At 35.2% G+C, this 18,413-nt stretch overlaps 1 protein-coding gene across 2 annotated transcripts in view; it reads right to left on the minus strand.

Moving 5' to 3' along the window:
• The window catches only part of ephb2a (eph receptor B2a), an 88,889-nt gene extending 74,254 nt beyond the window's left edge, over positions 1 to 14,635 (minus strand). Inside the window, exon 1 of one of the 2 annotated variants that reach the window (XR_013197005.1) lies at positions 14,471 to 14,635. Coding sequence is in view for 1 of the 2 variants with exons in the window: in XM_077214627.1 (XP_077070742.1) it covers positions 14,471 to 14,570 (100 nt within the window). In the remaining variant the exon portion in view is untranslated. The remainder of the gene's footprint in view (positions 1 to 14,470) is intronic. The other variant, XM_077214627.1, reaches the window with a different exon arrangement.
• Positions 14,636 to 18,413: the final 3,778 nt, after the last annotated feature.

Below are 18,413 nucleotides of genomic sequence, written 5' to 3' on the forward strand. Positions count from 1 at the left end.
ATCTTGTTTAAACACCCTAGATTATATTATCATTTACTACATAGCAATTATTTCGCTAATACACATCCAAATATACCGCTTTGTGGAAATTAATTATGTATTATCTGCACGCGCGATCGCGGTTGAGTAACGTATAGCCTAATGTTATAGTTATGTGTAAATGCATAGATAAACAGCACTTTGTCATAAAGCATTTCATGATCTAGACCGACAAAAATATTAAAAATAATTAATAACATACTAGTTGGAAAATGCAATGATGTATAGGCTATGCTGTTTTGTTTGTTACTTTCCTGATGTTATAGGCTATTCCAGCTAATATTATGCAGTGAATTAATATTACCCAGTGAATTATTCCTCACTCTTAGTTTAAACCTATTAAACGGCACATAAACCTTCTAAAACTGTTTAAAATGAATTACATTTCTGCAAAGGTGATATGACTCCCCTGTCAATTATTTTTTCCATATGAAAACATTAGACTTTTAACATTTATTTTGCCTATTGTTAACATTGTTGCTGCTAATGCTTATAAATGATATGTATAATTTAGATATAAATTATATAATGTAATAATATAAATGTTTTTATTGTAATTTGATCAGTTTACCATTTATGAAAACAAATAAACATATCCAAATATGTTAGAATAGTTTTTGTGCTTTATTTTTTACCTCATCAAAGCTTTTATTTTTAAACAAAGACACTTAGTAACAGTGCACTTTATTTTTTAGACTCAGACCCCTCTATTTATTTGTGTATAAATATAAAGGTTTTTTTTTTGTATGCAAGGAGGGAGTGATTGTTATAAATAAAATGGTTTGTTCAGTTCATTTGTGTTGTAATAATTGTGCCAAAAACAGAAGTATAACAGTAAATAAATATCGGTTCTGCATATCGGTTATCGGGCACATACACCTGCAAATAATCTGTATCGGTATCGGTTATAAAAAATCAATATCGGTCGATCACTAGTTAAAAGCAGTTATGCTGCTTAAAATTTTTGTAGAAAATGTGATACGTTTTTCAGGATACTTTGATGAATCGAAAGTTCAAAAGGACAGTAATTACTTGAAAAATAAATATTATGTAACATTTTAAATGTCTTTGTCACCATTATCAATTGAAAGTATGAATTTCTTTACCAAAAAAATAAATAAATTACTGAACCCAAACTTTTGTATATTCAGCCATAGAGAACACATTAATGAATAACTACTGAAAAATACATTACCTTAAAAATAATCTACTCCATAAATACACTGAATGAAAATACAGTCTACATGAGTTATGTACGAGGAGGCAGAAGATATAAGCAGCAAGCAACCGAAGACTGATTATGCATACAGGTTTTCTATTGAGGTAGCAATAACAATAAAAGACGACTATACATTATAATTAGGACAAATGGTTATCAAATGATATTAAACCAAACATGTACCCTTGTGTTTTCAGATAATCATAGTTACAAAATTGAGGATAGTGAAGAAGTAGGTCATGAGCTTTTTGAAGTTCAATATTTTATGTCAGCTCTCTGTGGAATAAGGGCGCTTCTGCTCTGACGGTAATACCACTGCGCATTGACTGCATCTGACTTCTGTTACTATTGAGGATATTAAGATTATGCAACATCAGCTCATTATCTGGGATGTCCATATAATCATTTCTTGCTTGCTTTGGGACATTCAATGCATGGAAATTAAGAGAAAACAAGGGAGAAAACAATTAAGTTTACACAGATTCAAAATTATACATTGAACACAGAGGTCACGTCCTGATGCAAATTCTCTCCATTTAGAAAGATTACTTGATTGATTCATCTCAAAATCAAGTAACAAATACAGAACAAAGTTGTAAATGATTCCAAACGGTTCCAGTTGAGAAGGTTTTGACTGAAGACTGATGATCACTCAACAACAATCCATTTGCAAATCCAATCCTCAGTGGATATCAAGTAAATTAGCAGCTTCAGGCTATGAGAGCAAATTAACTTTTCATCTGATTTTTAATCACTTTGAATAGAGATTCTTTAGCTCCGGGATCTCTCTTCTCTTTTCATTAAGTTCACTTCGGAATGCATAGCTTCTGGGTCAATACAATTTATATCGAGGGTTTTTTTGTTTTGTTGAAAAAACAAAAAAACAATCAGTTTAGCAGCACAGTCCATTAGACACCTGCATGTGAGCAGTGACTGAGCCAGGTTGTAACCCTATGAAGTTCAGGGGCTGAATTATATTGCACTTACAGCACTGTAATGGCATAAAACCATTTACTTTTTCAGTAGTAGCAAGATGAACGACTTTACATCTTGGGTGGCATACAGATCAGACTGGTGTGTAATGCTTAATGCACCATATGATCCAATAAATCTTCATAAAAACAAGCACAAACAAAATGGTCCACAATAATGCCATACGCTCAAATGAAGAATGCGAAATGAAGCCACGTCCTCAAATAAACCTACAATAAGCACAAGAGAAATGACTGGACTCAATTTATCAGTGTTAGCAGTACTTTGGCAAATGAAAAATACAGAAGTCCATAATAAATGAAGAGGAAAAATCTTAAAACTAGTGCTGCACGATTAATCATATCGCAATCGCGATGTCAAGCCTATCCGATTATATGACGCAAAATGCTGTGATTTTATTAAATAAATAAATGCATGTGTGGGCATGACAACCGATTCTGTATTCCCAGTTTCAGTTTAGGCAGTTTCAGTTTAGTCAGTTTCAGTTTAGGCAGTGGCACGTGTGGCGCGTATGGTCACGTCGTGACTTTTTCCGGTGCAGCGTGGAGAACAGGGGCTACATTCATAACCGTTGCGTATGCACAAAACAGGCCCTGAAAGATGCGTACGCTACTTCCGACACATAAGTTGTGATTTATAAAAACAAACTTGACGGGAAAATTTGCACACCTGCACGCAAACTCTGACCCATGCGTACGAACATTTTGGAGATGAGCAGTTTGGCGACACCGATGGTGAGCTGGAGTTAAATGTCTTTTTGGTCACATTTAGACAGAAAATCTAAAGAAAATTATACATATACAGAAAGATAATACAAACATAATTTCACTCACCAAGCCTATCACATGAAGCAAACATCCATCCCTTCTTAAATGTCCGCGCCAGCGAGCGCATTGGGCCGTTTAGTGAAACTGATGCAGCCTTTCTAAATCATTACGTCCTAATCATAAATAGGCCTAGTGCATTTTTTTCACAATACAGTTTAAATAAATAAAATAATGATTTAAACTATGTTTTACTTCAAAAAAATATAAATCAATTAAAAATACTATTTGGCCAGTGGAAAAGATTGAGAAAAACTTTCTCTGAAATGTATTTTACACTATTTGATTTACTGAAAAACGAGGCAAGGATAGGCTATTAAATAATTTTTACTAATGACATGTATTTCATATTTTCGTAATGTCTGGAACCGTTAAACATGTTATCATGTGGATGGATAATCATATGCAAATGATATGCAGATGAGGATATGCATAGTAAAACTAGGCGTTGTAAGCTCCATATATGGTTATTTCGGGGTGGAGACGCATGTGCGCACAATGTTACGATGACTGGGATTTATAAAGTGAATTAATCGCAGATTCTGGCGTACGCACGATTTTATAAGTCTCAAATTTTTTTTTGCGTACGCCATTTTCGGCTTTCGGGCGCACGTACACTTTTAGTGAGGATTGCACAGTTTCATAAATGAGGCCCCAGGTGAAGATGGATGCCGAGCAGACGGACACTGAACGGGTCGCCAGAATTTTTTTTGTACCTCTGTTTAATGGCGATATTTTGGCTATAAGATAACCAACACTGAGCAGAGAGAGCATCCTCTGACTGTTTTGGCGCTTGTAAATGTGACGTGACAGATCGTGGTCGTGAACCGAACATCTCAGCCTCTTTAGTTAATACCAAATAAACACGAATGAACAACAGGTTTTTTGAAACGTGCAGTAGGCTACAACTTACCGAAATGTTTATGCCTCAAACATAATATCGATCCATCAGTGTTTATTTTTTTTCAACCGCGGAAAGAGTTCAATAAAACAGCTAGAGAACAATGTTACCAGGCATGAAAACAGTTCTGGGGTGAAAAAGGTGAGAAGGATATTACCCATCTAGGCGGGTTCGGGGGCATGCTCCCCCGTAAGAAAATTTTATATATTCCTTATTTAAAGCATCAATCTGATGCATTTTTAGATGCATTTTTTTTATACCAGCGCAATAAAAAAAATTAAAAAAAATCTAATAGAATTTCTATAACTATGTGTTGAACTGATAATCACTCTTTTGTGTGTTAAACACAATCTACTTAATACAAACAACTTCATTATAAAGAAAAACAACAAATAAAAAAAAATATGATCATAACCTACGACAAAAATTCTATTATAAACTACATTAGTGGATAACTCAGCAGTAAAATTTAGTCTAGAAAAATCACAAATGTACAATAATTTTATAAAATCTGAACATTTAGTGAAAAAAACATTATTAAGTGTGGAACAAATAAGACACAATAAGTGTAGCACTAAATCTGGTAAAACGTTACACTTTCCTCTTTGTATTGTTGTAAAATACATTAATGAAAAACAAGATAAAAATCAGAAAGATCAATTATTTTATATATAGTCTAGGCTACTATAAAATTAAGAATTTTGTTTAAATGTATATCACAGCTGTTTAATGAGGCAGCAACATATGATTGATAGGACAGAACAAAAAAGACTATTAATAATCTTTCATTGCACAAAGGTATTATATGATTATGAAAGGATCGAACACAGTGCGGCACAAAGCGCGTATGCCCATCCCGAGTGCAGAATGATCCGCTTGAAACAACACAGAGTCACAGCGCGCAGCGCGTCGAGTCCGCATTGAAAAGTTCAAAGCACAAAGGAAAGACATATTGATACGTAGTGTATTATACAGTATCTATCTATGCAATAGTTTTTTGAGCCTTTTCTTTTAACAGTTTTAAATTTCAGTTACTGTGCGCGTGAAGAACAATTATAGTGCTCTCCAATGTTGTGATCTAACAGACACACGGTAGAAAGGAACATGATTAAGATACAGCAATAAAGTCCAGCAAGATAGTCATTTTATGCGAAACCATAGAGCTTTATCTACAGATCAAGTATAATAATATTAACATTGAATCATCTTGGAGAGAGTTTCATCGTTGACTGTGTTGTAACCATAGACTGTAAAGGTTGTAACCGAACGCGACTGATTTTCATGTCTGAATGTTACATAACGTTACATTTAGCCTAACGTTACCTCAGGAAAGCCATTTGATAGCATGTTAGTTGGCTAGACAAATTATATATAGAGGGGAGTATTTTGCTAAATATAGGCACAATATTAAATATTTATTATATTTTTACTTATCATTAAATATTGTAACGTTATTATAGCCTAGTACAAACCACATTATATTATTTTTGAGTTGTAATTTGTAACCTTTAATAATAATACCAGCTGACAGGGCTCTCTGTATTTTTACAACATTAGGCAGATTTTTTTTTTTCTTGAGAAAAATTAACATGCATCTACTGTTAGGCTACCTAATATTCATGCAAATGAATCAGTATTGAATCAAGATAAGAATCAAATCACAAGATTTGAATTGAAATCGTGAAATTTGTGTCCAGCAATAATAAAAACAGTAGCCAACATGTCATTGTTCCAAGTAAACATTGTAACATGCGGTCACTAAACTTAACAAAATTCTGTTTAGTACCAAATGTTTTGACAATCACAATACAAACTTACACCAAAATGATCCACAGACTGAGTTTAGTCAAAGCATATGTTAAATCCTGCTTAAATGTCATTGCTTGTCTGGACAGAATGTTCAAAATATCTTATTTTCAGGACCATACAAATGTTCTTATTGTTCTATTTATTTTGTACTATTGAGACAATAACAAGTTGGCAGTAATGCAAAGATGTCATTATTTTATTTTGTAAAAAATATTATTTTCAAATAAATATATATATTTTGTTAATGAGGCTTTTCTTTATTATGATATCAGGACATTTGGATCGCACTGACATTTTGACTTTATAGCCACAAAAAATATCAAAATCAAAGTCAATGAAATGAATAACACGCTCAGAACAGACTTATTTAGGTCATTGTACATATAAATCACATTTTGATGTATTTTTGGATAAATTAATAGATCTTGGCAAAAATAAATAAAGTCATGTTTTTGACAACAACTGTGTGCACACAACCGGAGTATGATCCTGTCCTTGTGCTACTTATTTTCTCATCCTAAACATCAAAAACTTTCATAAAGTGGAAGGGTCGCTACTTTAAACTCTTTTCTACTTTCTCCCACTGACCACTGTACTCTGCTTGCGCTCTCCATTTAAAAAATGAGCCATGTCTGCCCACGTATGTTTGGTAGTTAGAGAGCTATTGCTCCTCGATAACAGCTGACACGTTGACATTTTGTTAGATGAGATCCTGAGTGTTTACACATACAAATTTGTTTTATACCCTCATTTCTGCACTCAAAAATATCAGGGATTTAAATCAATATGACAGCGCATCAAACTGGCCAATAATTAACATTAAGAGGACAAACCATTTCACCTCATTTTATTCAAAATGATCACTCAACAAGACAGAGAGACAGATGGAAAATTAAATTGTCAAGCAGATGGCAAGTCCCTCTTGGATACCTGATAATTTTACCATTTTGACCCTCAAAAGCCTGTGGACAAAATCTTGTCATTTCATGAGAGGCCATATGGAAACAACTCCCAGTTTCACATCACTCATATATTCATTGATTCAGAGACAGTTTGTTCTGTCTGTCGTTCTGCAAAGCTGACGGGCCACAGAGCCGACTGTGTCTGGCATGACTGAAATTGGTCAGGTTTGCCGTGCTTATGTAAAGGCTCGAAAAGATGTCGCAGATGCCAGAGGCAGATCTTGCTCCTAATAAAAGGACAGGGGAGTGCAGCAAGTACTGAGGTCTGCATGACAAACGTCACATGGACCCTGCGCGGATGTCACGTGATCGAACGATTGAACACAGGATTCTAGGATACATGGCTGCTGTTTTTGTATGGAAACAAAAAAGTTGGTGGTTGCATTTCTCTGATTAAGGATGGAAAGTAAAAAATATCCCACATCTAAAAGGGCCAATGACATATAAATGGGTCCTCAGCAGAGAGAAGAAAAATCTTTTTGTAAATTAAAAAATGAATTTGTGTATTAATATTTCATATGGATTTGAAAAACTTATATATTACTTGCAAAGAAAAGTGTATAAAAATTGATGTAAACCATGTGATGTAACATATAAAAAGTAAATAACATTTCACCTACTCCAGAGATGGGCAACTGGCAACCCGCAATACATTTACAGCCCGCTAAACCCATTATATTCTGCTCAATTTTAATACATTTGCTTTCAGATTAGGATGTTAACCCAAACCAGGAGGTTGTTTGTTCCTGCCGATAATCTTACAGCGCGAGTAGGGATGGGACGGTATGAAAATTTCATATCACGATTATAGTGACCAAATTTATTGTGATTATCAATATTATCACGGTTTTGTTAAAACGAGATGGAAAGTGTTCAGAAAGAACTGATGCTCACACTGAAAACATTACAACAAGTTTTTTATTTGAAAATCAACAAACAACAAGTAAAACAAGCAGCTCTATGCACTTTTAAAAGCAAGATTCTATTGTGTGGCATTTCCTTATAATGACCGTCGTCAATAGCAACGCATTATACAGCGCACATCCATGTATCACAATGGACGCGCGCTCTCATTTTATTCAAATACAACTTGCAGTCTTGCTTCTTTGTTTTTTGATTGTATTGAAAATGAAATCATTGTTAATTTGTTTACAGATTTTGGTAATATTGTTGTGATCATCTTGCCTGGTCGAGATTTGTACAATATGTTCCAGTAATTATGAGACGACTCGGCAGATTTGAAGTGTTTCCTCTATTGCAGCGACTTTTTTTGTGCATGTTCTGCAGACAGAGTGACCATCCTCGATCAAGTTTCCCTCAGGACTTTTGTAAAAGCCAAAATATGACCACACCTCAGATTTGGTCCTCTTAAAAGGCTGAAAAATCTCCCGAGCACGGTCACTGCCTTCCGCCATTCCTTCTCCAATAAAAAAAAAATTGCGTGACGTTCTGCGCGCCTGCGTCAGGCTGTTGCTGGCTGGACATGATTTATAGTGATTTATTAAAGTCACGATAATCAAACATGGTTTTAATGATAATTAAATTTTAAATGATAATACTAACCGTCAATACATTTTATTGTGGTTTATAGTGAAACCGGTAATCGTCCCATCCCTAAGCGTGAGAGTAGTTGGTAGGGTTGCGGCGGTGAGGAAATTTTCCCACCGGTTAATCGACGTGTGACAACACCGGTAATCGCGGTGTCACCGTGGGGGGCGGGGCGGGGAAGTTAAATAGCTTTTAAATGCGTGCGCGTTATACTTTCACTTTCGAAATAAGCGTCAGTTGGCAATTCAGCGTCAATTGCTTGAATGGACAAAAAAAAAAAAACTCGCTGATAATAAAACTTTTATTTATAGACAGAACTTTTATTAGCATAACGAAGGAATAAAAATAACCCCATGCATAGGCTGAAAAAAGTGAAAATCGGCAAACTGGGCCCAAACAAATAAGAACCATAAAACATTTATTAACGAATAAGAAAATAAAATAGGCCTAAATAAATTACACAAAGTTTAAATAAGATAAAACCAAATAAATAAGACCCCATTTACACCTGGTATTAAAATGCGATCTGTATCCAGATAAGTTATCCAGATAATAAAAACCGCATGTTAATGCAAGGTGTAAATACGTTGTGATCGGATCTGCCTGACCACATCTGGAGGTAGTCTGGCTGCATTGTGTTCGGATCTTTACTAGGTGTAAACGCAATCTGGTTGTTGAAACCACATATGTATATTTTACTCCTCCCAAAAATGCTAAAAAAAAATAAACGTGTGAGAGTGTTATATAGGCTATTTCATGTCAGATATGACGACGCTACTGCAACACGCATTACCGCAGATGAGCAGCTGAGCGTCTATTCATCAAGCCAACGTGCAAACATCGCAAATAAAAGTGAAAGTAAGTCACAGACACAGACGCTCAACACACAATCATCTTCAAGTAAAAAAACGAAATTATCTTACCAGGGCTGTTGCCACTTTTTCTTATTGCTGTCTTTGATTTTGAAATGAGCTGATGATCAATAAAATGCAGCTCACCTCTGTTGCTTTCGGTGGCGTGCAATCCATTAAATCATAGCGCGGGAGTTGAAGTCGGATTTATATCCGTTTTGCAAAAACACATTTATGTGGCCAGGTGTAAATGGAATCGGTAAGATCAGAACACTTATTATCCGGATAACTTATCTGGATACAGATCTCATTTTAATACCAGGTGTAAATGGGGTCTAAGAGACGAATATAAAATCTCCACACGTGCTAAATGGAATTTGACTCCTGATGCTTGCTGATCATGACTGGCTCTTGGCACGCACTGCGCAGTTCAGTTTTTAATTATAATGTATGCTCTCTTCTGAACTAAATAATTGATAATTATTATTTTTAATTAATTCAAATAAATTTTAAGCAAAAACGAATACTTTAAAAAAGTCAAGACATCGCGGTGTCACGGTGGGAAAGTGATGTCACCGGTGATGGCGCTTAAAACCGGTAACACCGTCAACACCGTCTATCGCGGCAAGCCTAGTAGTTGGATATGCGCACTAATGTGTGCACGTTCACCAAAATGTGCAAAAAGAAAAGAAAAATTGACAATAAAAATTGTGTTTTCCAGTCACGATGCAATAAAAACTGAAACGTTTTTCCTTTTGCATTTTTCGCATACAGACTAGGGTTGTAACGGTATGAGATTTTCATGGTATGATAATCGTCTCAGAAAATATCATGGTTTCACGGTATACGGTATTAAAGAATCATTATTATTATAATCATCAGCTACAATGACCCTAAAATGAATGAAAACCGATAGGGTTTTTTGGTTGAAAATGGTTTATTAAAACAAACTTTTTTTAATGAAATTTTTTAATGAGTCTATGAACTTTTATTTTGACAGGTTGTACTAAACTCCTATGCGTTTCAGTCAAGAGTGTATTTGACGATGATTCTTTTAAATAAAATTATGAAATGCTCATTTATTTCTCTCAGAGCAGCTCTGGATATGTTCATGTGTTCACGTCCTTATATAGTGAGTGAGACGGCAGACGCTTTAAACACCATGAGCGTCACACATACTACAGAATATAGATTTACAGTATAGCAGTTTTTTGACACACACTCATATAGCGATTTGATTTATTGCACAGCTATATTTTAGATTTATTCATCCATCTATCAAATCGCGCATTTTTCGTGACATCTGCGTCAAAATGGAAATAATACGGCCTTAAGTAATAAATGGAACTTTATCTGCAGAGAGAGAGATGGTGTTCGCAAATATGGGAGTACATGGTCGACGTATCCTCCTTTTGCAGCCACTCTTCCTCCACATTTCTGGACACAACTGGATATCCACCTTCAAGGAAAACCTAGCATTCGTTCACACTGCAGATTTCAACTTTTTTTCTGCGGGGGAAAGATTAGAATTCGCAACCTCTGTCTCAGACATTTTCTCCGCTGTACATGTATGGGTGGAGTCTAAGCTCAAGTGGAAAGAAGTTGCATATGCGCAGGTGAGATCTGGTTTAATTTTTTTTCCAAAACCTTGGATAAGCAAATGTTCACGATATGATAATCATACATGTCAATATCGTGATAAACCGTCATACCGGTATACCGTTACAACCCTAATACAGACAACAACATAGTCAAAACGATCCCTGTTCACAGGGATCCACGAAAATGACTAAAAATGCTGTGTATTATGTTTGTATTATGCATGCTAGGCCAGTAGGTGGCGATGACACTTTGTAAAGAAACTCTACGCGTTCGCTTATAGACTGAACACGTAGCTAATACACGTGTGCATGACGTCACAGTTTTCACAAAGTAGCGTTTTTGTTGTTTACAATACGACAATAACGGTATGGTTTTCAAAAACTTGCACTTTGAAACTCATTTTCAAAAGTTAGTGTTTTCAAGCCCCCAAATGCTGTTGTCGTGTAAATGAATGACAAAAAAAAAGTTTTTAGTTGAAAACTGTCGTGTAAACAGCCCCTGAGACAAGCCCTTTTGATTGTGCCGTGGGAAAATTTTCTGAACTGAATGTGAGTGTTTGGGGGTGCTCTGGTATGGAAATTATGCACTGTATTGTTCTTATATTTAGCTATTGCTAAAAAAATGTTATTTTCATTCATGATAATGTGTGGATTTTAGTAATAACATTTGGAACTATTTTTTGAGTATTTTGAACTGTTCTCTGAGGGTGGGTTAAGAATGTTGTGTCAAAAATAGGATCTTGAAGGCAATGCAACTGTGATGTTTCCATTTGCTTGTCAACTGTCAATGAAGTTTGATTTGAATTTGCATAATTTGCCCTGCACATTATCACATCTCTGCCCTACACTAAAGGTGAAAGTACTAAGTTCCTAATCATTCTTTTCTACAATAGTTATTTATTTATTACATTTGTTTCCAGGTAAAAATTGTGTGCGGTGTTATTTTAGTATCACTGAGAGACTACTATTTTTGTTGATATTTTGAATTAGTTTTTCTTTTCATATTTTTGGTTTTCATTTTAATTTTAGTTCAAGTTTTAGTCATTTTTTTGTGCGTTTCTTCATTTTTTAAATGTCAATATATAGTTTTTATTTTTATTTCAGTTTTAGTGATTTAAATTCATCAAGTTAAACTACATTAAATTGTGAAATGTTTCCTCAGCGTCAAACAATAAAATAAGTTTTTAAAAGTATAATAAAAACGTATGTACTCTATTTTAGTTAGCGTTTATTTTATTTTCAGTTACTGATTATTTTTAAAAATGTTTTTAGTTTATAATAACTCTGGTAGGGAGTAACATCAAATGCATTTTGCAACCTGAACGAACCTTGAAAATGAGTTAAAAAAAACTGTAGTAGTAGTGACACTCCCTGTAGTGATATACAGATATACAAATTCTGTGAAAATTACAAATAGTTTATTTCGGACAAAACAAACAGCCACTGATGCATTGCTACTTTAATTTTATGCACACTGCTTTCTCTACAAAAGCTTAGGGGGTCGGCTTTTCCAGCACAGTCCTGTCATTAGCTTGCAACATGATTGAAAGAACAAAACAGAACAGGAGCTTAAGTGGCAGTCCAGCCATGTATTTTCTTCACATTACAGCAAATCATTTACTCGCTGCCCTTGGGCAAATGAAGAACCCAACAAACTAAATTGAAACAGGACTGATTCATTAGATTAGTCAAAGCGGGGTCTAATTTACAGACATCCTCACTTACTCTAGGAAATTTCTATGTCCTTATTCGCAGCGTAAGTCATGCGCGTCTCAATGCTGTAAACACTTATTATACTCTCAAGATCTGTATCTGCTCTGAGGTGTAATGAATGAGCTTTTACTCCTCACATCCATCACAGACCAGACCAAACCAACAGGGATGGATGGTGTGATTTCAGGCTATGGCTAAGCTTCATGTATGCATTGTTTATAGCTTATCACTATAAACAGATGGTTTATCATCAGAATAACATACTAGACAAAGCAAAACTCTCATCTGATGTTCCACAGAGAAATTTCCATACAGTATAGGTAATAAATAAGAATGAATAACTACACTCTTAAAATTAAGGTTCTTTATTGCCATCTTTGGCAACCTTTAACAACCTCCGTGGATAACCTTTTTTCATTGCACAAAAGGTTATTTAGATTATTAAAATATTCTTCGGGCTAAAGAAATTGGTTCTTTTTAGAAATGATCCCTGAAAGGTTCTTTGGGGAACCCAAAAGGGATCTTGGCACTGCTGTGAAAACTCTGTTTTGGAACCTTCCGTTTTAATATTATAGAACATAATAAGAATAATCAAGAGTAAGATGATGATATCATCAATAAAATCATGCTCAAACGAAATGCATACTGTAATGTTTCTCCTCCATGTCCTGTTACAACAGGTCCATCATACCAACGAGGATCAACTCCAGGATATAATGGGAAGGAAGAACTTTAAAGGTGATGATACACAGGGCAACTTTTTGAGCAATGTTGCTGGGCAATCTTGCCAAGCGATTGTTGCTTGGGCACTTTCCCATTGAAAATGGGCAATACATTTCTATCAGGATAATTTAGATCGGTCGTGGGCCCTGTGTCTCATCTGGTTGCCCGTTGACGGCAACATTGCCCAGCAACATTGCTCAAAAAGTTGCCCTGTGTATCATCACCTTAAGAAGCACACTGATTCACTCTATTTAACAAGATTTCTAATGAGAATCTAAATTTCTAAGAGGGCATCTGCAGACACAATTTTGTCCCTATTTTTCTAAATATATTAAAGACAGACTTCACTCTCTTGGAGTTTAAAAAGAGATCCTTGCAGCTCTCCTGAAGGTTTCGGGTGGTGATGAGGTGCTGATGCAGATTTTCCAGGCAGAGATTTGAGACAATGGCCCACGTGTACTAACAGACAGACTGGAGCAAGATGGACAAAAATGTAGGCTACTAGGTATTGCTTGGTAAAATACTGAAGGTATTTTTAAGATATTTTCAGTTTCAGTACTACTCAATTCTTCTTAAAACCTACTTAGAAAGCATTTTGGGGCACCTACTTCCATTTGTACTTGTAATAAATAAATAAAAACTCACTAGGTTTGAGCCTACACATTTTTAAATGTTACTGACGATGAATCATTCTCGAAGACAGACACAAGAGACTCGATAATGTAGCTTAAAGAAACATAATTTACACCATTGTGCTGTTATTACACCTTCTTTCTTCTGTGGAACAAAAAAAGGAGATGTAATGCAGACTGAGCCTCAGTCACCATTCACTTTCATTGGAAAAGGTGCAATGAAAGTTAAGTTCTGCGAAAGTGAAGGGAACAGTCTGTTCGACTGCCTAATATCCTCTTTTGTGTTAGAGAAAGATTGAACGTCATGCAGGTTTGGAACAACATGAGGGAGAGTAGCTAAATGATGACAGAATGTTCATTTTTGTGTGAACAATCGCTTTAACTTTTTCTCTGATTGAACAGTTTGTATTGATTGTAAAGAGTATAACAGTTGACCAAGGGAAAACCATTTCAACTCATTTACATCCACAGACAGTTGCAGTGCACCTGTTTTCGGACGACTTTAAATTCAGATAATATTACAGGACTATAAAACACTAGCATCAGCGGCTTTCTTCAAATAATTATCATTTGATCAATACAGTCAGTGTGATGTAGCGTAAAAAGTAACAGACATTTCAAAGCACACGCGCTTGACACAGACACATGCTCTTACCTTCAACAGCCCACACAATCCGTATTATCCATAACAGACGAATTATATCCATAATTGCCGTAAATTTGGGCATTTTACTGTAAAGACCCAGAATATTCATTGAAAACTTGTCCGACAGGCCATCTGTGAACACACTATGAATACAAGCTCTCGAATAAACCCCATCGGTCTGGAAGAACTAAAGCAAGTTTGGACGAAACCAATGAAACGCAGACGAGGGGGCGGGAATCTGTGGATGACAAGAGTGATGCTTAATAACAAACGTGATAATCATCACTGTCCGACTGCAAGATAATAATAATAATAATAAAAATAACAACAACAACAACAATAATAATAATTTATTATTATTATTATTATTATTATTATTATTAAAGCTAATTTACTTTTATTGTAAGTTATTAATATTGACCTAATAAATTAATTAATTATACTAAAAAGTGTGTTTGTTATCAAACACAATTCTAAAAATGGAACAAATTATATCTGAAACAAATTAATTTAAAGACTTTAAAATATAGACCGTGATTTTAAAATGTTTTTTTTTTTAAGTTAGGCCTATTTGTTGTTATCTTTTCCTTTATCTGTTAGCAACTATTCTAACTGGGTAATAGGCTATATCCATATTTTTAAGCCATTTAAAACTGGTTTCGGAAGTCACGAAAAAGGCTCTGTGGAAGCACTTAAATTATATGAATAAATAGCATTCTTCTTTTGGATACACAACCCAAGTAATTTGCCCGGCATTCACTTGTTTGTAATTTGCCCGGGATTCAATTTATGTCCTACCAACAGCGCCCCCTGGAGTTTGTTCTGTTTAGCTGCGGATGCGGTGGAATGGTGGGGGATGTAAGATAGGGTGAAGCATGTGATCATCATCTATCAAATAGCTCTCTAATCCTTCGAGTCACTTGCAGTTTTATCCTTTTGAAGATTACAAAACTGACAGATCACACAAGGGGCTGGTGTGAAGAAGTCAAACGGCCTCGTTTCTCAACACCACTGCTCGTGATCTTTGACTCCCATGTGAGAAGAACCCAACTTCAGCCCTCATACATGGATTAATTTATTCACTTAGATTTATTCCCAGTGACTTAAAAAATGTAAATTTAAGATCCTGGATAGTGGAGCTATTAGCGCACAGGCAAAGTTACATAGAAAAAGTAAAAACATTTTAAAATATTTATTTATACATTTTAAAAATCATCAGTCAAAAACAAGTAAAAACATGAGTAAAATAAATATAGTCATTTTTTATTAAATAGCCTATACGACAGTATGGACATTTGCTTGTATTAAAAAACATACAACTGAAGAGGAAATCCATAATGACTCACTAAAAATAGAGCATGATTATACAAATTTCTGTAAAAAAACTAAACAAACAAAAAACACATTCCAAAAGGCATACAGAGCAAGAGCGAGAGAGAGGGATAGACCACCGGAAAGGGAGAGACGGAGAGTTAGGGAAAGAGGGAGAGGGTGAGAGAGAGGGAGGAAATAGAGCAGAAGAATATGGAACTGACATAAAGGAATCTAGGATAATTCAGCCTCAAGATGAGTGAGGACTGCAAAATGGTAGACTAGAGAATCCAAGGGTCGTTTCCATGGAAACCTTTGCCCAGGGAGATTGGCGACCCTCCTGCTACTAATGCTAACAGAGCGAAGATTGTAGGTCACATATGGCACCAACAAACCAATCAGGTCTAATCTGTCTTGACTTGTGGGTCATGAATTGAACCATGAAACTGGTTTTTACTCTGGCTCTGAGTGTGTGTGTGTATATATATATATATATATATATATATATATATATATATATATATATATATTATTCTAAATTATATATATATATATATATAGACACACACATCTACAATCAGTGATATGAGCCAGAGTAAAAAAACAGTTTCATGGTATATATATATATATATATATATATACCATGAATATATATATATAATTTATTCATTTTTTATTTATACACCACACACCTTCGACCTCCCACACACTCGTTATGTATTTATTTATAAATCATTTAATACATACATTATTTCATTGTATATATAATAATAATACAAATGTATATAAAGTTCTGTATGATGACTACATTGTTTTCATCAGTAACTTGGCACTGAAGTCTGAAAAAGCTCAAAGTTCAGCGACCCTCAAGGAGTGTCTTGCTCTGAACTCTACGGCGAGAGCACAGACCACAAAATATTCTCTTTTGTGAGGAGAAACAAACATGACACCGCACTGTGCCATTTTGATGGCTTCTGATAGTAACACGCACTGATACGGCTCTGCCTTTCTAATCCTGCTGTTCTAAATTGGAAAAATTGACCTTGCTCACAGAGGTGACTCAAATTTGCTCTCTTTGACATTTCCAGGACTTAGCAGAGTTTTCTGTTCAGATGAACGAGGCCTCGAGGATGGACAAATATTTCATGAGTAATTTAATATCTGGAGCACGCGCATGGTCCTCTGTGAATTAGGCTCTATAAATAGTAGGATGGTATCAGTTGACAGCACCCCAAGTCTTCAAGATTGGGGAAAGTCATGAAGGCGTGGGCTCAAAGAAAGAAACAAAATAAGTAAATATAATAATGACAGTAATATAATGTTCTGGGTACCTAACATAAACTGTTCCCCCATCCCACAGTTAGGTGTCACACAATTGATTTTGTCAGGTATAATTAACAGCTTGACATATGTTTATGTTATTAGATATGGGATTGAGTGGGCCCAATCAAACCAGCATGGAGCAGTCACAGCTTGTGCAGACAGGCTGATGGTATCGATCTCACTATCGGTTTAGACATGGAGCCCGAGGGAAAAGGATCTCTGCCTTGCTTCAAAATCCGGAGGAAAAGATCAAATAAGTAGTTCCAGGCACATAAACAATGCAATTCATCTGATATTGTGTCAACAAGCTGATTAAATTACTTTAATAGAGACCTATGCTTATGATTTGCAGATGTAGAAACATGCATTTTCTGATAAGCTGTTAGTATATTAAGTACAAAATAAGTGCGCGGAAATAGATCAATTTAAGTACATTATGGAATTGTACTAAGTGCACTTAAGTAAAATGTATTTTAGTGAACTTTTTTTGCACCTGGGAATACAGGTATTTCTTACAGTCTAGTGCCCACATCGATGCACTATTATTACTATATATATGACTTTAGGAGCCATTCAGGCCTGGGAGTGAGGACCCCCTGCTGGCCTGATAAAGCAACTTCCAATAAAATTTGAGTTTTTCCACAAAGGTCTCCCATTCATGTCACAGCCTGACTCGAGCCTGCTTAGCTTCGGTAGTGAACCAGACTTTGAGCATGGGACGTTACGACTGCACTGCTTCACGCCGCCTTGATAAAACGGGTCCAGTGGAGGGGCAGCGCATCCTGAGTGGCTCAAAATGTACTGTATTGCAAATGCAATACAGAATAGTCACACTATAGCAATGCTCTCCCAAATATTTCTGCTATTCTAACTGCGCATATAACATTGTAAGCAGCAAATGGTGGTGCTAATTACGTTTCTTTAGTCATTTAGCAATCCTACAGCCACTGTAGTGGAAACCATCCTTACCAGAATTTGCTATTTGCTCATTTTCCTTAATTAATGATGTCAAATTAATAATTAAAGTGGCAATTAACAACCACAGTAAGTCAGGACATCGTTAACTAACCTATTAAGACAAATAGAGTAATTGTGCAAATGGTGTTCTGCATGATCCATTAACAGCATTTTACTTTAAATATTAATATAATAATTTCTAAAAAAAAATACATCATAGGCCTATTATATAGAAAAAAATATAACTAAATAACAGAAATGTTTTTTTTAAAACAATGCATCAAACAAAAAAGAAAAGTTAAAGGTAAAATTAAAAATATATTTGTAAAATAAATAAAGGGATGACCAGAATGGATGTGTA

Source organism: Siphateles boraxobius, unplaced genomic scaffold, assembly GCF_051911475.1.
Source record: "Siphateles boraxobius isolate OS27281-9 unplaced genomic scaffold, OSU_SipBor_1 68, whole genome shotgun sequence".
NCBI lineage: Eukaryota > Metazoa > Chordata > Actinopteri > Cypriniformes > Leuciscidae > Siphateles > Siphateles boraxobius.